The sequence below is a fragment of the Synchiropus splendidus genome, chromosome 4, assembly GCF_027744825.2.
Source record: "Synchiropus splendidus isolate RoL2022-P1 chromosome 4, RoL_Sspl_1.0, whole genome shotgun sequence".
Classification (NCBI taxonomy): Eukaryota; Metazoa; Chordata; class Actinopteri; order Syngnathiformes; family Callionymidae; genus Synchiropus; species Synchiropus splendidus.
Window position 1 is genome coordinate 5,758,685 of NC_071337.1, and position 20,885 is coordinate 5,779,569.

At 44.0% G+C, this 20,885-nt stretch overlaps 1 protein-coding gene across 11 annotated transcripts in view; it reads right to left on the reverse strand.

The window, feature by feature from the left end:
* The window catches only part of macf1a (microtubule actin crosslinking factor 1a), a 147,312-nt gene that overhangs the window by 89,907 nt on the left and 36,520 nt on the right, over nucleotides 1–20,885 (reverse strand). The window contains exon 1 of one of the 11 annotated variants that reach the window (XM_053863880.1): nucleotides 19,082–20,289. The exons of 9 other annotated variants lie outside the window; for them this stretch is intronic. In XM_053863880.1, coding sequence (XP_053719855.1) covers nucleotides 19,082–19,136 — 55 coding nt within the window. In that variant the 5' untranslated portion in view covers nucleotides 19,137–20,289. Of the gene's footprint in view, nucleotides 1–1,803; nucleotides 2,414–19,081; nucleotides 20,290–20,885 lie in introns of those variants that run through there. One more of the 11 variants, XM_053863876.1, reaches the window with a different exon arrangement.

A 20,885-nucleotide genomic window follows, 5' to 3' on the forward strand; every position in this document is an offset into this window, starting at 1 on the left:
ATTCTCACCATGGTTGGGCTGCGAGCGCCTCCTGGAGGGCCACTAACAGTTTTCTGTTTTACACCTGTGGGCCATGACACGCTCAGGCTTAATACATTTGCCACATATGGTGGCAGTAGTGTGTCATTATATTTACGTCACAGCTCCAAATTTGTGAAAGTTACCAAGTATGGAGAAGTTTTGAAAAGAAAAAATGATTTAAAAAAAAAAGTGATGCCACCGCCACAAGAGAAAAAACACGAAAGCAACCATTGAAGCAGTTTTAAAAATGTATTTTAAAAATCTATGGCGACATTTGCATTTACACTTTACTTATATCTTCTTTCAAGTTTATTGTGAAAATGAAATGTATTATTTTATTATATGATGTTTTATTATATAATTTTATTCAGAATTTCATTCATGACATACCGTTATATCAACTTTAATTTTTTTTCTTTTTTTCTCTAGTAAATTTGATGAATTTTAAGCATCACTAAGGAATCAGTTCTCTCTGCGGAGGTTTGTACCTGCGAGCCACAGAGCCGTGAGCTCTCAGGCAGCTCCTCCCCCTGAGGGAAGAGCAGGATAACAACTCTGCAAGGCATGAGTTAAAAGTCCAAACATCTTAGTAACTTATCAGTAGTAAATGTCATAAACAACCTGAATAATCTACACTTGATTCATCGCATGAACATGAGTACTTGCTGTTCAGACCTACTGCTACTAAAACGTTTTACTCATGACCTGGACACCAGCTTCCTCAGTCTCCCACTGTAGTTCTGCATGCTATTGACCTGGATATACCCAACTGTGACCCAAATTTTAACTTTATTCGTGACACATGCAGATGCTTGCAACACGCAGACTAGTTAATCATTATGTCAACATTCAATTGGATATGTTGGACCCTCCATGCAGGAGCAGAAGTGTTTGGAACGACAACAGCCCCCACGCAGCTCCCAGTCATTCTAAATTACGGCTCTGTGGTGGCAAATCTGACAGTGCGGCCTATTAGCCAGCTGAAGGATGCGAGAAGATTCCCAGAAAAGTGATGTGCTCTTTCCAATAGTTCCGACCGGTTCCTTAATAAGCACAATATTTACAGGTATTAGGAAGCAAAACCTGCAGTTCAATCTCAAACATCAACATGATGGAAAATGTTGAAAAACTGGCGCCTGGCTCAAACCCAAGTGACAAAATAAAGACATGAATGGAAGTTGGAGATGGAGGCCACTTTGCTTTGGCTAAGAAATAACAGTTGGTTTAAAACATAGTTGCTAAACAAAAACCACCCATGGACTCTGACCGGTTCAGCTAAGCTCTTGGTCATGCGACTGGATGGCAGGTACCAGAAGCCTCGTCATACTTCACATGAGAAAAAGCCATTCAGGTAGGAGCATTTAGAAGAATGCTTCATTACATTATGACCATCATTACTTATCCAAGTGATTAAAACAAAGCACTGAATGCTAGCCGTGAGATGAATACACCAGATTACAGCGCCCATCATGCTCATGCAGACACATGTCAAAAGTAAGAATAGACTACCAATGTGACTCATCAGACAAACAGCTTCTTGCCTCCTCTCATACACTCTTCCAGCAGTCAAGTAGAGAGGCACACCTTAAGAACAGGACTGCTTCAGTCATGTGACTTGCACCCCGCTTCGTAGCTACTGTCCACTGCAACAAGTGCTTCAAGAAGAAGAATGTCAAGCAAATAGTTGTAATGTGGTGCTGACATGATCACATGACCAAAAAGCAAACAGCCCGATAAGACCTGCATCGGTGAATCAAATCAGTGTTCAAGCAAGATTGTTACCGTAGTGAAACCGCCGTGGTCTACGGCGGCACCTGCGATAGTAAAACCACAGTCCAGCTGCTGTCAGAAAGTGAGCCGACACCAGCAGCAGCGATGTCACCACTCCAGGATCCGTCAGAAAATCCATCTCGTCCCAAAAACCAGAGGGCACTTTTCATTTCCTCTTCAAATCTCACAACCTTTCAAGAGACGCAGCCTCTCTCGCTGCTGACCGGTCCAGCATCTCTCCACAAATAAACCAGAGAAACTAAAACCAGTGAGTCCTACTGGAACACCGCACTCCCTCTCCCGCGCTGAATTCCTTTCTGCTGAAGCACACGGTCAAACGTCGCAGTGAGGCTGCGATCAGGCGACTGGGGCTGAACAAACTTGTGGTTTCCAAACGGTGAAGGGAGGAAAACCACTCGTCCTCCTCTTCATCGTGCTGCTCGATGGCAGAAAGTGATGTTGTTGACGGTTGCCATGGCAATGTTTGATGAACTCTTCATTAGATATGATGCTGCAACGTTCACAGATAAGCAATACAACCACATAACTTTGTGTCTTTCACTTAAACCAGCAAAGCTAAACTTCCTGATCAACCAAAGTATCAAGTGAACATTGAATGTAATTATCAACAAATATATATATATATGTACAAATCTGAGTGAATCTATTTTGAACACACAAGAACGTGAAAGAGTTTAGAATATGGCAGACTTTGGCAGAGGTGCGAGTGTTTGTGTCCACTGCTGTTGCTACGAGAGAGCACTTCAGCTCTTTCCAATATTTATCATAGCTATCTTTGAACTGCGTGTGTGTGCGCTACAGTGAGTCAGCACGATTCAGTGTGGATGCTACATGTGAGCCAAGGGAAAATCTAATGTGTCATTCTAAGTCAGGAAAGCTTAATATAACACCTAGCGACATTTGAAAAACAATGCAGACGCCCCCTTAGGTGAACATGAGCATCGCAGTTTTTGCAAATTACTTGATAATATAGCACCTCAATAGATTCAAAAGTCCATACTCAAGATTTATGAAAGCGAAACTTTTCATGTTAACACATAACATGACATGTAACATACCACCCCACCCCACAATATTGTATATTTGTAAATACGTAATGATGATGACCTGTTTGCACTAACCATTTACTTATTTCTGTTTTTTAAGAGATCCTGTAACGGTAAATTTCTCCTTGGTAAGATCAATAAAGTCTATCTTATCTTTTAAAACCAAAAATAAGTTTAGCAATAGCATATAGCAGTATATAGCGGCATTAAACAATATTCAGTAGCGTGTTGAAAATATTGCATTATTACAACATGCGGGAGGGATGAGGCTCTTGAGCAAAAGTAGAGTATGAAACATGAGTTTAACTGAAGTATATATAGTCTATAATAATTCTGAAGAGAGTGTCGTTCAGCACCTGAGGCCTGTCTCTGGTGCAGAGAGAAAAATTGCCACTGTGGGGCGGTAGAGCTCAGCCAGTGAGTGACGGTGGACTCACAATGAATAGACTCATTCAGTTATTAAACAGCTGATACATCACTGACAGTGCATCGGCTTTGTGTTCTATCCTCTATCCTGCTCTCCACTCATTTCCTTTACACATTCTTTTCCCGCTGAGTGTTGTTTTTTCCTCCATCCTTATTTCTTCCTTGTCATGGAGTGAACCTTCCCTGAGGCCTAAGATCTTGGGCCAGTGTGAGCCAACGATTCATAAAGTCATCCCACTAGTGGCAGCTTATGTCCCAGAAAGTTGAGATTCCATGATAGCCATGCTTCAAACTCAGGTCTTCTGTGGGCCAGGGAAGCGTAGAGGTCATACGCTACCTTGTGGCAGTAGTCAGTCATCACTTCACCCCCCTCATTGACCCCATGTGACTTACAGCAGAGCAATGGATCAGCATGTAGCGTCAACTATCTCTCCTGAAGGCCTGAACTCATGGTTTCCAACCCTATTTTCATGTTTCCATCCCACTTCTGACACCATTTATCCTGAACTGGCCGTGACTCAAAGTGATAGCAAGCTGTTGCACATGTGTGTGTACATAAATTATCAAGCACATCGCAACTCCCATAATGTGCGTCGACAGCCCTGTTCTACGTCATAAAACTTATCAAAACTAAACCAAACGTGAAAGCTGCCATTGCAGCAGAGTCTTCTGTCAGTTATGTACGCACAACAAAAGGTCACTAAATGATGACGTTGTGAGTGAGGCTCTATCCGGCACAGTGTGACCACATGCCATGGATGAAACTGCCCTAGTGTGACCCTGACCTCAGTCAGCTGACTGACTGAACCTTGTGACCCTGGTCCTTCACTGCCCAATCTCTTCCCTTTCTCCACCCCCTTTCGTTTTGCTTCCTCATTCTCACGTCCCTTCATTACATTCTCTTTTCACTTTCGCAGCTCAGTTCCTCCTTAATCTCTTAACATCACCTCATCCCTTCATCACCCTCCATAAAATACCTTCGTGTTCCTTTCTTCCTCCCTATCAAGTGATGTTGGATTTAGGCATGAGCCCAGGGAATCAATGACCGTACCAGATCCACCTCCTGTTGACACCAGCGACCCCGATGTCAGCGAGTGATCAGCAGCTTTATACAAACCAGCTCCTCAGTCACATCTGTCAGTTCAAAGAAGTTTACACATCAGACCACAGTCGTGTGGCTGCAGCCGGAACTGCACCAAAAATCGTTCCACTGGAAAATCAGCGTCACACAGACTCCACAAACAGCCTCACGGCACTCCCCAACTATGGATTCAGCGATTCTTACTTCACTTCAATGCCAGGAAACTAGAAAGATAATGATTTACCTTTGGTGGAAATGTTGAAATAAAGTCATGGAATTCACCAGTAGCTCCCCCCGAAGCTGATGCGGCACCACATTATGTGCCCTGCACCCCCCGCTGTTGCACTGATTTCCCCGAGTCAGCATCTTTATCGACAGCCTGGATGCTTGCAAGGTCACACTCGCACATATACACACAGCTACCAAAAGAAACCAGTTTCCTCAGTAATACATCTGACAGTAACTGCGACAAATATGAACGCAGCCGCTCTAGAGCTTCATCACCCCCAGCACAAAGAAGGAATAAATAACTGAAGCCATTGTAAAATGTCCGTCAGCATCAGAGCAATAAATCCACAGAGGAGTTCTTTCCTGTCAGCACCGATCTCTCCATGACCTCTACACTGTCACGCTGACCTGAATCTGGCAGCGACTTTTCCTTCGTCACTGCAGCCATAATTCAATGACAACTGTACTGGCATTAATGAAAATCAACCGTACTCTCAAAAGATATCCACTAATGCAAGAACATTTATTGACTCAAACTTTGCACATTTCTATACATTTACTAGATTATGCCCTTGATTTAGTTTGTTTTTCTTTTTTACAGATTATGTATGTATTTTTACTGAATCATTTATTCAACAAGAAGACACGCAAAAAAGAGGAATTTAGAAAGGAAGCACGAATTGCAACTCAGAATGACGGAGAGATTTTCATCACACTTCTGTTGTGCTATGTATTTGACCAACAACAGGAAGAAGCAGACAGGAAGATAAATCTCTGCTGAAACACTTCCGTCAACAGATCAGCAAACCCTGCTCAGCACACACCTGAATCAGCTGAGTGATGGAGCAGAGAACCTGCCTGCACAGTCTGCAAACAAACCTCGACCTGCAGCCAGTCGGTGCCTGCAGTGCCGTATTCCACTCACAGGGGGCGACCTGACCTCAGATACACTATTGCCTCTAACTTCCAACTAGACGCAGTGCAGTGGAATTCCATGCTCTCTTCAGGTTTATTTAGTCTGGGGAAGCGAGGAATTGTGGGTAAACAAACATTCAAGGGGGAGTCAAGTGTTTCAGAACAAGACTTTTAAAACCAAATGAGTCAGCCGTGAGTATGAGTCATTCCAGGGCTGCCAGGCCTGGTCAAGGGAGCAGTGTCAGAAAAATAAAGACCGCAATATTTACCTTCTCAACCAGCCACTATTAGACTGCCATTACTCACAAGCAAGATTCTCTGCAGCTTTGACTCCTCATTTCGGATCTGAATGTCCAAAGATGAGCTCAGAGTCAGCACAAAGATGAGACATGATTTAAGATTTAAAATGAAGTAGTACTGCATTAACAAGTGCACAGCCTGCAGAAGACGTTAATATAGATTTATTTTTCTTTCTGTTTCCACCTTTTGTCCATCTAGTCTACCATTTTTACTTTAATTAAATCTTTTTTTCCCTTCATCTTGCGATGCTTTTAGAGACCAAGTGGAGGAGGAGGCAGCGATGGCTTAAAGCAAAGTGACTTTCTACAGTGTAAACAGAGCGTTAGAGTCATTCAGCTAGAATAAGTTGTGAGATGAGCGCGGGACTATCTGACAGCGGCTGCCTCACTGTTCTGAGCATCAACAGCACTCGATATGAGCCACAGACCTCACAATATGGACACAAAATGTCGACCACAGAGGTGCAGATTAAACTTGTAATTCTCCATGGAAGTCACACATCAATATAAAAACCTTTATTCTGTGGAGAAAGGAGCTAACTTTGCAGCTAGCCTGTCAACAGACTCGCGCGGATGCTAGCCTAGCCTCGACGCTCAGACGGTGAGTCAAGACAGATAAGTGTCCAGCTGCGATGCTACATATCAGGAGAGACAACTATCTATCTGAAGACACATGAGGGTCCCCTTTGTTGGCCCCTGTGCAGCATCCAAAAGAGAAACAGCGTCATGCTTGATTTAGCATCACAATCATTAGCAGCTCACTTGATGGTTCAACCATATTAAATTAGGATTAGACTGGAGGACTCTCTGATCCTCATGTAAGCCTGATGCATCAAGTGCCACAAGTCCCTGTTCTCAGGGGACCTACAGCATATTTGGGCAGTGTTTTGGTGGAGGGTGACTGTGGGTGGTGTGAGGACATATTTCACTACAGCTGACTCACACACAGGGAATCCATTCCAATGATCCTGCACTCATAAAAAAGCCACATCTCTCTTCAGGGAATGGACCTCAAGCATGCAGATAGGTTCCACAATGCAGCATGAATAATAATAAATAGAGCTTTATTTATGTCACACTTTTATGAATGCTGTTTATCAAGTGTTTTACAGGCAAAGCGCTAAAGAATATTAGCTCAACCACGACGGCTAAACTCCCAGTGAAGTCGAACTAAGAATAAGTTTGGATTAATTTAAGCTCACGAGTCGAGTTTAGACAGCAAAAACACAGCCACTAGTGGGCGCTCTAAGACCTGACGAGACGAAGGGCATGTTAAAGCTCCAGCTGACAGTGAGGTCGCTGGTGTTTTGACTGGAGAACTAAGCGGATCGCTGCACTCGGTCCAGCAAACACAGAGACGGTCAGTGATACCCCGCCGAGCCATTAAGAGATTAGAGGAGGGAAGAAGAGCTTGGAACAAGAGCCGGGTTCTTCTGTGGCCCCACCATCAACCAACAAGCTCGGATTAGCAAGACTGGACTTGTGGACGGAACAAACATAAAAAAGAGGTCAGAGGAGGTGAAAAAGAAACACGTCTTTTAGGCTCTTTGACAAGTCTCAAGAGAGAACAGAGCTCTTCACCCACTTCCTGTTTATGGAGTCACTGCTAGTCGGCCACACCAAGTCGTGTGATCATTCTGAGGTGAAGTCAGCGGAGTATCAGGTACATCATACAAAGTACATGTGCACCATAAGAACCAAGAGCTCTAAAAAAAAACCAATTCATCTTGTCCCGTCATCAGTTTTCGGTGCAATACCGTGGACCCCCTCGCATTCAGTGGGAACAGAAGAGCAGGAGGTGAGACATCAGTCTCAAATTTGGGTCAAGGGCATCCAAACAGGGAGGCAATCGGAAACTGTCACTACTGTCACTAAGCTGAAACTACTGAGTGTATAAAATATCCGATTACATTGTACTGTTACATTCCTGACGTCCTAGTAAAGTCTGCGGAATTCAGAAGACATTGCACCATTTTAACTCTGACATCGGGCCACTGAGCGACACAACTACCTTACTGTGGTGTCACATATCTAACAAGCTGCAAAAGGCTGCAAAAGTTTAAGCCTCCGCCATCTTGTTTCCTGACACAGGCTAACTTCAGACGCTGATGTTACAGATCATACAAGAAGTGGCAACTAACTTTCTACAAATCTTCATTTGGAAACAGTTCACACGTCCACACCACACAAGAAGAGACGGACAAATGGCAAAGGCACAATGTTGAATCAAAGAAGACGAACCACAGAGGAGAAGATGAACGGACGGTGGGAAAGAAGCGGGAGTAGGTGATAGATTTACGACCTTGTGAGGAAAAAAGAGGAGACCGGCCAAAACTTCTGGTTCCAAGCGCCACTTAATCACATGGTGATGGGTGAAAGAAGAAGTGTCGGGGAGAAAAGTGGTTCTTCAATTGAGATTAATGTGAGAGTCGGAGGAAGGATGGGTGGGTGATGGCAGGGTGAGGGGTTTTACAACAACGGTGTTTGAAGAAGGAAGGATGAGAAAAAGAGATGAAGGGAAGCAGTGTAAGCAGGTGAAAGAAAAGAAACTCAAGTCAGACAGTATGTTCAGGGAGACACCACAAATGGTTCAGGCAGGACAAACGGTCTTGAGGTCAGTGAGAAGACAAAAAGACGGGAGTGAAAGAAGGAAAGAATGTGAAGTGTGAACACAAGCAGAAGGAAACCTCAGAATAACAACAATAACCTGGCAGTCAACTTTATCACCAGCTGGTCCGGTTACCATGGAGATGGCCACTCAATTAGAACCCAGACCCAGATCAAGCCGGTCCACGGGTCTTTTATTGGGCCACTTGACCTCACGTCCTAACAAAGCTGTAATTATCAGGCTGTCAGAGCGACCAGCAGGAGGCCCCGCTGCCAGCGTATCAATCACCAGGGTCAGCCAGAAATAGCTTCAGATGAAAGTACTATGAGTATAATGAATACGTTTAGACAAACCATTAGTTTTACCAGTGAGGTGTCGCAGTATGGTGTAGTAGTGGAATTAGTTATTTGACAGTTATTCATTGCAGAAGTTAGAGGGATAGGAAGGTCCAATAGAAGTATGCAATTGTGGTACAAAAGCAGCGGCAGAAACACAGTGGTAGAACAAAGTTGAGTTGTTGTAGTATGTGTAAAAATAACAGAAAAGTGAGTCGTAAGGAGTAATCCCAGGAGCAGTTCCCAGTATACGTAGCATAATGGTAATAACAATAATAATGGCAGCAGTAGAATTGTAAAGGTACTCATAATGGTATGTTAAATTATTTACAGAAGCAGAAATAGTCGTAGTGGTGATGGCAGAAAAATAAGTAAGTAGTGAACATACAGCTAAGTAAGTAAAAGTATTCTTAGCAGTTGTAATGAGTAAAAGATGAAGTTATAGTAGTAGTTGCACTGCTGTCGTTGTAAAAGTATGTATTGAACATCAAGATTTCCAATCGTAGTATTAGCTGTAATTGTGATCGGGCAAGGTAGTACTTTAGTGGCTAACGAAGTTATTGGAAGTAGTTATAATAGTAGAAGCAGTCAGGGTAATAGTTGTTATTGGACAAGCAGAATCAAGTTGAAGTCGCAGTACTGTAGCAGTACAGTAGTATCACTGCAAGCGGGAGGAGTGGTGGTGGCGGTTAGTATGGTGAGTGGTTATGAAAGTAACAGTTCTAAATAGAAGTCACATCCGCAGCTGCAGCGGTTTTGTTTTCTAGCGCACTTAACCACAGTAAGCAACATTAGTAGTAGCCGTCCTGGAATAGCCACAGTTTCAGCACAAGTCAAAAGCAGAGCAGAGTAGAAAACATACAAACTACGATTTGTCAGATATATCACTGACGTAATTCAAGTAGCATGCGAGAACATTTCGGCAGACATAACTAGTCAAACACAGAGCCACAGCCAGGCAGTCACTTAGCTGTGGCCCATCTGATAAAGCAGCGCAGGCAGCAGTCGGCTGGTTTATCCCTCGATGGTCTGCCCAGTAAAACTGTCCTGCCATCAGCTTGTTAAAGTGTCTGAGCAGCGAACAGACCATAAAACCTCCCAGTCACTTTCACTCAGGAGGAGATTTACTTTCACAGCACGTGGAGCTTCTGTGTCTCTGCGAGACGAATTTGTTTAGCACTTGATCATGTACGAGACGCTGCATCACATTTACCGCCACTGACACACTGAGGGAGGAACTAACAGGGCTGCACGCTTGATTTGAGCTCCTCCAACTGAGACCAGGTTTATATTTAAGAGTGTGTCTGGAGCTACATTTAAAGGGGAGGGGGTGTCACATTTGATTATTTTAACATGGTTTAGGAGCGCTTTAAGTTAAAGCTAAAAAGAAAGGTAAAAGTTGGAGGAGTTTCTGTGATGCATTCAAGGGCGACATGATGGTTCTAGCTTTCACTACTTTTGGAATCCTTCCAACAAAAGCCATAGCAGGAAGTGATTTGTCAGGTGCTGACAGAAGCAGCGATGAAAATGGTTCCGACAGCAGCCACCGTGTTGATCAATGGCCGCCATAATTGTTCCCAACTGAAGCCGGAGCAGGAGATGGTCAGGTGTAGTGGCACTGTTCCGTCGCAGGTCTAATCCTCTGGTAATGAGCTCACGCAGGGACCTGTCTAGGTTCAGAAATGCAATAACAGCGGCAGAGAGTGAAGGTTTGGTTCAACGCACCTGATGAGCTAGGTTCAGGGTGTGACACCCAGGGTGGCCCGGATTACACAAGACCTGGTGCTGAACTCACTTGCCATCAGAGTGTCACATTTGATCTGGTAGTGGAGAAGAACTCACGTTCAGACTGTCCTCATTTACCTACAGCCAAAGAAGAACCACAAACAATAGGCGGAACCAGAGCACCGCCCCCACATTCTGCTCAGCAACGTGAAGCTCATGTGCAGCAGCAGAGCGGGACGCTCTTCAAAAGCTCTAAAAATACTCCTTCAGATCTGATCTTGGAGTAACACCTGAGGGTCTGGAACGGTTTGGATTCAAGCTTCAGTTTGTCAGACGAACAAAACGGGACTCAGTTTCAACCTTTGGGAGAGACATTTCCAACATGTCTCTGATGAGTTTCATCATATATCTGAATATTTGCTGCACAACAGGAAGCCAGGAAGGAAAGCAGTAGCATTTTCAAATCTCTATCTCTGTCTAAATATCACTCCAGCTGAATGAGCTTCTATTCAGAAACATGACCGATGGAAACACAAACCCAAAGGTTGAGAAGATATCCATCAATCTCATGGGTCTCAACGAGTAATAATCAGCTGCTTCTTAAAATTCCCCTCATCTCAGTCATGCATGACCTGAATAAGTTGTTTTTGAAGACATGTTTTTAATCCAGTGTCAGACCTTAAGGGAGCCGCCAGAGCAGAGAAATCAATCTGAGTTTGAACTTTCAAAACAGACGTCCTTTCTGATTTGACCTAATTCAGTTCACCTTGATGCCAAACTGGACTTGAATTAGTAACACAGAGTGAGAGAAGCTCTGTCACGCTCATGTCCATGCAGGGGTCAAAACCAATCCTATCTCTTTTGGGGTGATCCTGGGTCTAGACTGAGCTGCGAGGCCTCAGCCAATGTGTGTCAAGACTCAGAATGTAGCAACAGCCAAACATCAGCCAGATAAGACGCATTTGTTATGCACCCTCTCATTCAACAAGTCCCATACAGCACAGCAACAGTTGAAGCTTTTACAACCAGAATTACACAGGAGTCATTTTACAAACACACATGCTTTAAATTATATGTTAAACCAAAATCAATTCCCCGCCACGTTGGCATCACAACCTACTAGGGTCAACAATTAATCTACAAAAAAACTGACTGAACAGAAAATGAGCGTGATACTTTTGTCAGCCTCCATATATTGCCGTGCACATGAGAGTTTGTTTTCCTTGTCTGTTATATCCTCATGACAAGAGGGTTCACTCGGTCTCAGCACCAGTTAGTTCCATAGCAGAAAGAATGGAGCGAGCCCTCTAGTCAATGGAGACACAACATCTATGGGCCATAGCTCCAACTTCCAGAACTTCCTCCAGTCTGGTTCTAGAATGCAGGCCGAAGGGGGCTGTGACATCGCTGTAAGCTGGTTGGCCAAAAGAGGAGGGTGTAAAAACGTAAAAGAGACTCTCACACAACTCTCACAGTGAGTAAACAACTCACATGTTTCATCAGGGAAAAATGGATTGGAGCATCATACTTTTATATTGGAGGGTGTGTCTCCCTCTCCCTGCCTGGAGGCACTAGGTTTGAGAGGTGCTTGTCCTTTGATATTTAACTGGCTTTGAACTGTAGCGAGAAACAAAGAGAAACATTTAGCGCAGACTTGGCTTCATGAGCTCCTGGGGCCGGTTAATAATCGGGTCATAATGACAGTAAACTCCCTCAGATTGGAAGTGGAATGTGCCAAACTTGTCTCCAGTTGATCTACTATGAGACAGCAAGAAAGTTCTGGTTGTGTTGCAATGCACCAAGCAGGTAAAAACTTAAGTCAGATATTAGCATTGGTTGTAGGTAGTAAAGTTTAAACATGAAGCAGCAGCTAGAGTTGTGCCCCAACATCAGAGTAATCTGAGTGGACAAGTTCGGACACTTTTTCTGGCAATTCACACGAACTTTCATCACTATTGGATGAAGGAACAGCAACTGATCATGAGAAGTATAAACTGTGTCCATAATCAAAGCCGAGGTCCAGAATAAAAGAAGGCTGAAAAAGCAGTCAAACTTCCTTTAGATTCAATTTACAGCAAAAACTACGATAATGAGTTCAGCTGAGGCTCGGAGAAAGTAAACAATGACAGATATGTCGACAAACAACACAATCACCCACAGACGCGAACAAAGCAACAACAGGCCCCAAAATGGCTCATTGTGAATCCAACAGAGGACGCATTCAGTGGGACAAATCGGGGGATTATTCCAGTTATTTTAAATTACTTTGCCGAAATCCTCCGCGCTCATCCCGTGGATAAACTTGGAAGCAGAGCCAACAGAAGCCGGCCCGATTGAACTGAGGTGACGGCAGAGCAGAGTGAGGAGCGGTGACATTTAGAGTGTTGTCATTCGACCTTTACCTTTCCACAGGGACCTGAATCTTCAAGAACGCAGAGGGACGCTGTGGCTCTGAAATACTAACAGAAGAGGATGGGCAGAGAACTTTTCTGAATGAAACAGTGGAGTATGGGGAAAAGACTTGGTGAGAGTTTGGGGGGGAAAGGGACTGTTTTGTTCTGTACATTGACTTCATGCTCGTCTTTCAAAATAAAAGCTGAATGTAAAACACATTTAGTCATACAAAACAGTCCATGCTAATGGCCTCCACTCCAAAAGAATAACACTATTCTGGTTGACTTTGGTGGAAGATAGAAGCAACTTTTTGCACAACATACAGGCGTTTTGAGGGGGGCCTGGAAGTATCCACATGACTGGATGCAGGCAGAGTTGAGGCCACACCCCGCCGGGATGAAGCTGATAACCACCAACCAGGTCTTATCACTCACAACACAGCTACTGGAAGCTTGCGTGGTCAAAGCAGCTAGACGTGCTACAGCAAAAGTGTTCAGCCACTGAAAGTTTGGACACAGCCGCGTCACCGAAAAACACTGAATGTTTTCTAGCAAAGGTACCTCAAACTATCCGATCATATTGTCATCTCCAACATAAAAAAGATGGATGACTGACACCTAACTGAAGATGTTTTTAGAAAACAAAAAACTCAGCGTCCCTTTTCCTTAATATTGAATCAAAATTGAATGTATTAAATTACTTTGTTTATAAAACTCACAAGGGCAGCACAGTGGGAAAATCTGAAAGGTCAAAGGTCAGAGGGTAAAACTGAGGCGTGATTGAAGTGTGTGTCCTCAGGTCCGACTTCACCTGCCAAAGATCTCTAGCACCCCTGCAGTTTCTCGCTAAAGTTGGTGATGACCTCCAGACATTTATGCAACCCGATCAGCAGGATTTGGGGTTTAGTCGGATTCTCTGGCTGCCATTGACAATCAACAACGCCAAGTCGGTTGTAGTTACCATAGCGACCACCTCTGCTCAGCAGCACTAGCTTCTAACAGATCAACAGGCAAGATTTGAATAGCAAGTGTTTTACTCCTGTTTTACCCAACACATCGAGATGTGAGGATGAGGATCAGCACCTCCCAGTGTTGATCAGAGGTGAAGCAGAAGGTTGATGTTGGGAACGGTCAGTTTCAGGTTCAGGAATATTGTCAAACTTTCACGACAAAATGATTTAAAGAATAGCTGAAAGCAACAATCTTAGTCTTCAGAACACAATCTCTGCGTCACAACACCGACCGGTTAAAAGAGGAAGGTGAATCCAGAGCTCACAATTCAAAAGTGTCAAATTTCAGTGGGACTTTTCCTGCTTTTAATGACAAAAACAGAAATATATCTATTCCTCTCAAAAACAGATATGCTTGTTGCTCTGTTGAGAATCCAGTCACCCTGAAAAGGAAATAAAAAGACCTTCATGTGTTTTGTGGCTCGAATATTTGAGGTGAAAATTAGCTGGTCTTTTACCGAGCTATAATTACAACACTAATGGCCAGAATTTTTGTTTCGATTATGGAGCAAATGTTACATAAATAAAGTCCTCATTCACCTGTGTATTAGCAGCATAAATATTTTTTCCGGCCCAAAGCATTTGACAAAATTAATTTGAGCATCTGATGGTTGCAGTGCCCCACCTCTAATTTTAGCTGAGGACTTAGCAACCAAGGTTGAGGTCACTGTGGGTCAAGAAAATGTGAAAAATAACCCTCTTGCAAAAGTAACAGCAGGCGTGTGTAGCAGGGCGCTTGGGTGACATGGAAACGCTCTGTACTGAATATTAAACGCCCTACTTTACGCAGGGCAGATGCCCAATTTTCCCCTCCCATATTTTCCATGGTGACTTGGCTGAAAGTGTTAGCTGTGTGGTTCAGAACGTGAGGGTCACCCGTCGGTAAATGGAACTCGGGGTGCTTCATTTGGAGACCACCAGCAGATTCTTCATTAAAACTGAGGTAGAACTCAACTGTGGGAATCTAAGAGGTTCTGTTAGACTACAGAAGACGAATGCAGAGACACAACAGTCATGTCACGTCTAAGTATTTCACTCATGCTCACATCAGCCAGCTGTCTTGGCTGCCTTTCCAGAAGCAGTTTGCTTCTTAGCAAGATAATTACTTTGAAAAGCACAAGTTCCCACCCAGGAACACAAACGCACACACACACAGGCACACGTTTGTCTTCCTATCTTACCTTAGAAGTCACTGACAAACATTGATATAATGCTCTCCCCAGCCTCTCCCCCTAAATCTAACCATCTAAAACAAAAGGCCAGCCTCTTATTCAGCTCATTCATTCAGAGAGTTACTCATCCGTGATAATGGAGAAAATAAGCACTAACTACTGATAACTTGATTTTGGAAGGTTTGGCTCCGACTCCTGCGGATGGGAACGTTGTGAAATTCCTTCATAAAATTCATAATCCAAACACTAATTCCCCAAATCCCAGTTAATCCAATAGAAAACAACTTCACACTCATGACTGCGCCGGCTAAAGACGACAAAGCTCATGTTTAGATTTACAGCAAAGTTAAAAAGACTCATGAGACCGGATTATTGTCCGAGTCACACACGCTGGATTACGTGCTTTAACATTGACCACCGGCGGGACGAGGTCAGCCGCTGAAACAAAGGACGTCAGTATGTGGAGGTTAGGAGCGCGGACCTGGTGTTACGCTGATACCTCTCCTGACTTTGGTTTGGTCATGTGCGTCATGACCAAGTGACTTTGTGATGCACTGAAGCTGAGCCAGCAACCGACTAGAGTAAGGAATCCCACCAGCTTCTTTGAATGGCAGAATTTGGTTCAAGGAGACGACATCCACTCAACACTTAAAACCACCAAAACTGGTTTCTTCCAACACAGAAAATCACCATCATACAGTGAAAGCCCAAAACCCAGGTGTGGGGAATCTGGCCCTTAAACAGCCGGGGTGTTGCAGGGCTTTGTTCCAACCAAACAAGCACACAGTTGAACCAATGAGGCCTCAGCTCTGGAATAACCGACTAAATGAGAATCAACTTCTTCATAGACAATGATACACCACGGAAGAATGTGTGTCAGTGACTGAGCTTCTCACCCTTACATAATGGGTCCGGGCTACTTCCTGGTCAGGTGACAACACGGTACATGTCACTCACCATGCACTGGAGGATGTAGGATATATGGGATGTAGAACGGACATATGCTTAGCTTGCTTAGGTATCGTCTATTGCTGCAATAAATGTGTCATACAAAGTGCCATTGACTCTTTGGAAGTTAAAAACTGTAGGTGAAGCAATCCAGCCCTGGGCGAATTCCACCATCCCGGTTTTTTAGCTCAAGGCTTTGGGGCATCCTTGGGACACCCTAAACTGGAAAACATGAGAAATTGGATGCCCTGTTGTTTTCATCAGCACACCCTAAAGTTCATATCAGCGCCACTGTAAAGTGCCCTGAAGGATATCTCTCCGGTAATGTAGATGAATTCCAGCCTTCATGGACCTGTGGTTCAGCAATCTCAGGCTAAATCTCATGGTTACACACATCTCGCAAGTTAGAGGTATTGGTCGACAGCATGGAAGAGCGTTGTCGTTGGTGGGATGCAAAAATTGCCCCTCAAAATGCAGGAAATAGATTTTCAGGGGGGCATGCCGCCAGGGCCCCCAAGAGGACTCGAGACATGGTTTCCACCGCACAACATAAAGTCAACAAATACAATGTTGGGACTGCCAGTATCAAAATCCCAGGCAAAAGCCTGCTACAAGTGGATACAGATGTTACTAAGACAGGCCCGGAAAATACATCTGGCCGTCGCTTGTCAATGACATCACTCTGTGCCGGACCAATAGATAGTAGCAAAAGCACAGCAATAGGGTTGTTTGTTGAGTCCAGAAGAAGAAGAACCACGTCTGGACTTGAGGCATAAGATGTCTCATAGACTGCAATGACGGAGGCTAGAAGTCAGGGGACCCCTCTTATTTTTATTAGATACTTCAGTTTATTTAATGTGTTGAAGTAAGATCCCAACAGCTTTACTTCGCTGGGTGTACTGACCCAGCGATAACAAAGGGTTCATGCTTGAAGTTCCGTAACTCAGGGCCAGACAATGTCTACACCTGGTCTTCTGTTCTTCCCTCCGAGGTGGTGCCAGTACCGTCATGGGTCGATGACCGCCAGGGGCTCCGAGGCCAAAGCAGGGCATTGACACACAACAAAGCCAGAGTATGTAAACATGTGGAATCAGAACTGGAGGCTGCAGTGAATCTCACATGACACAGTGACAAGGCTGACAGTTGCTCCTCCTTGAACAAATCATGACTAAACTCTGAGAAACGCCACCACTCTAGAGTCATTCATAAAAAGCCGTCAGTTAAGTGTGAAGAAATGCTGGTGATGACGTGTTACAGGAACCAACAGGGCCGGCTTCATCTGTCACACACTCACCTCTTTTAATGGCCGAACAACAAACTCAAGTCAAACAGGAACCAGCCCATACGTGGGATTTTTTTTAGCCACAGGGTGTGGATTAAAACTCCACAATGTCACCTGGACTCATCCTCCCACAGCAGGTAGACATTCTTACAGTATTACTTAAGTATCATAAGCAAATGACAGCAAAGATGTTGGCATGTTTGTCATGAGCTCACCAATAATTTAGCTCAAATTTATTGAAAAGGATTTTGTCGGTTAAATCCACCTTCATCTTAAAGGGTTAGAAGGACTTTAGCGGATTCTAACAGGGTCTGATACGGACTTCAGACGGAGCAGCTGTCTGCCTCAGAGTGGGGGGGTTCAGGGCCGCGAGCGTGAGTGTAGCCTTCCACATTGTATAATAAAATACATGAAATTATTGGCTCGCACAATGTATATATATGATATCCTGCATCACAATGCTAACTACAGCACGTTTGAAGTTGAGTGAAAACAAAAAGGGATTTTCAAGTTTTTAAAATATTGTTTTGAAAATGAAATGCCAAAACAAAAGCAAGAAAATGATGAGATCTGCGAGGTATCAGGAAAATAAATCTATTAGTTCAATGACTCTGTAGACTGAATGTGTTGAAATGGTCTTCATAATAAACCATTTAGTTGTGGTTAATTGAGTATTAAATCCTGTTAACACCAAACCCCCTCAGAGAGACAATAAGGAGGTACATTTAAACGGAGGGTGAGCAGAGCGATGGCGACGATCGGGTGGCTGCTCGAGAACAGCTGCAGAAGCGTTCACTCGCTTGTCACCTGACACTTCAGCAAACCTTCATGCTGTTTTGTCTGTGTTGCTTTCAGGAGTCCGCCACGATCAGGTGTCACCAGTGACTCAAACGGAAACCCGTTGGTAGCTTAGGGTTTTTCCCCCCAATTAACTTGTTCAACCCACTGCAGTTGTGTTTGGGCCGATTTATCCCGACAATTTAACATGCCTTTACCATAGCTTTCTCCAAATGACAACAGTCATTCTTACAAAGGCAACCAACCACCCTCTTGCTCTGCTCATAAATAAATATAAGAGAACGCCACCAAATGGCCAAAGGAAAATCATCTTGACCTTCCATGACAGAATTGATTGTCCTCTGGCTCAGCTCTTTTTGTCAGCACAATGCTGCGACCACTCTCCTTCACACTGACCCTGAAGCCACGAAAGCACTGGATGTGGTAAGAAAGCTTGATACCAGTGCTATGATTTATTTATTTGTTTATAGCATTCCACAGGAATGTTGCTTGTCACCTCTTTGATCTGACAGTGACTTGAGCTTCACTCAGTGCGTTTGCTTCAGATGACAACTTCAGATCTGAGTTCAAATACTCTCCTCACTCTAGACTGTGAGTGACTCTGCAGTCTGTTCAGTGTTCTGGCTACCGTAGTATACTATATTAACAGAGTTACCTGGAGCCCTACAAACAGACAGTCCAGAAGTGAAAGGTTGGACGCTGCTGTCCATGCTTCTACTGACCCACATCTTATCTGCCAGTGGCACAGCCGCTAGCTAAGTAAACACACACACACACATATATATTTCCCCATCTTTGTCAAGAGTCTCTCTTCATTTTGTTTCGTCTAATTTCTCAGATGAAACACAGTTGGGCAGCATTTCCTGAAGAGCAGGTACAACGTCTCGTCTGAGCCCAGCCCATCCGTTTACTCAACACTGATTCCCACACGTGCAGCCACTACTCACAGTCAAGGAGCCTCAAGATAAACTGTGACAGCAAAGTTCAGCAGTGACGCACTAACCTCTCTTCTCCTCAAGGTCCTGGAGATACTGCCTGTAGGCAGCCGCAGAGTTCATGCCGACCACCAGAGGAAGGCTTTACGCAGGTTAGGTCAACAGATGTCAACAAAGATCCAGAAAGAGGGATGATAAATGAGAGGAAAAAGGGAGCCGAGGGAGGTCCAGGTGATCCCCCGCTGTCAGAGAAGAGCCATCGCCAATCAAAGAGATAATCCCAGCGACTCGGACCGGCTTCCTCCTGGCAAGTCCTGACGTGTCTGCGGTCCCTACTGCTCTGAGTGTAGCCGAGGGTTAGCCGCTCTAAGCCGGATAGAGGAACTGGACTTTGACCACAAGGCAGTGATGTCACCAGCCACAAGCATGTGGTGCTTTTGTGTATGTAGAGAGTGTGTTCGAAGGACGTTTCTTCTCAAAGGAGGCGTGTTACCATGGGTTTGTTGACGCACCAGTTTCTGTGCGGACGTTCGACTGACACACATTTGTCAGCGTCACCAGACTTCACAAACAGAGCACCGGTTCTGAAGTGGTGGGAGGGGCAGCACCACGAAAATATGAAGAGAAGAAAGGTTATGCAATTCTAAACTGAACCGGAGATCCATTCATAATGATTTAATAACAGGGTTTTGCTGAGGTTTGTAAAGGACAAAACTGAGGATTATTGTACCAAATTATCTTTTTTCATGAAAATATATTGTATATAAATGTTTTTGTTAAGTTAATGAAAAAATTGAGGGGTTTCTTTGTATGTTTTAATGCATAAAATGAACAGAAAACACATCCATAAAAAAGTATATTTGGATTGTTTCACAAGTGCAGAGCGCCCTCGTGGTGCATCCGCTTGCTCTCAGGAAAGATGCACTTTCTTCCAACAGTAATTTGTCTTCTAAATTATTCAAAGCAAATTCATTGAAGATAATTTTCAGATAAAGTGACCATGGATTCTAAACACCACATGAAGTCAACACAAGTGGGCTAAACAAGATCAGCTGACATGACATTATCATGTTGTTCAGACCTCACTTGATTTCATGAACTGTTGACCACAAACGTTGTTGCTACAACACCAATTCATTTCTAAACCAAAGATGCCACTGTGGTCACGCATGGCACGCCTCTCAGTTTCTTTTCCGACCAAAAAAAAAGTCCCCATTCATTTTCAGCGAGCCAACTTAACTCAGCGTCCTGTAAAGGGGCTTCACCATACACTAAAAAACTAACAACTTGAAAACACTGAAGCACCAACTGCTTTTACAGTATCAATACACACTAACCTTTGTTCTGCTCATTCATGAGTAGCTAAAAGCATAGCCAGGAGATGTTTATAACAACTAGTTTATGACGTTATATGCTGTCATAATGATAAGCGAAGAAGAAATTATGATGGCTTATCTGCGTTTCCTCCCATTTACAGCAGCCCTGCTGCTCATAAATGAGACCAATGAGCAATAAGAGTGAGTATTTCAGCCGATGGAGCCGCTCAGGAGCCATCTGGCAGAACCAAATATGATAAACTGTGACAGCTCAGAGTTTGTTTCAGTGCATGGACACGCCAGTGAGTTTGGTGGTTGTGTAATACCTGGGATCCCTGAAGAGTTCCGCTAGCTTCAAACAAAGCTAGGTAACAAGGAAGCAGTGAGGGTCACAGAATCAGTATTACTATCTAGGAGGAGCTGGGTCGGAGGTGGGTTGTGACACGACTGTCGGCCTGGTTTGGGCCTTTACCCTGTAGCTTTGGAGCCCCAACTTATTCTAACAAAAATGCTAACGTGTCTTTTGCAGCGTTCCAGTTATCTCGGAAGTTGCTAG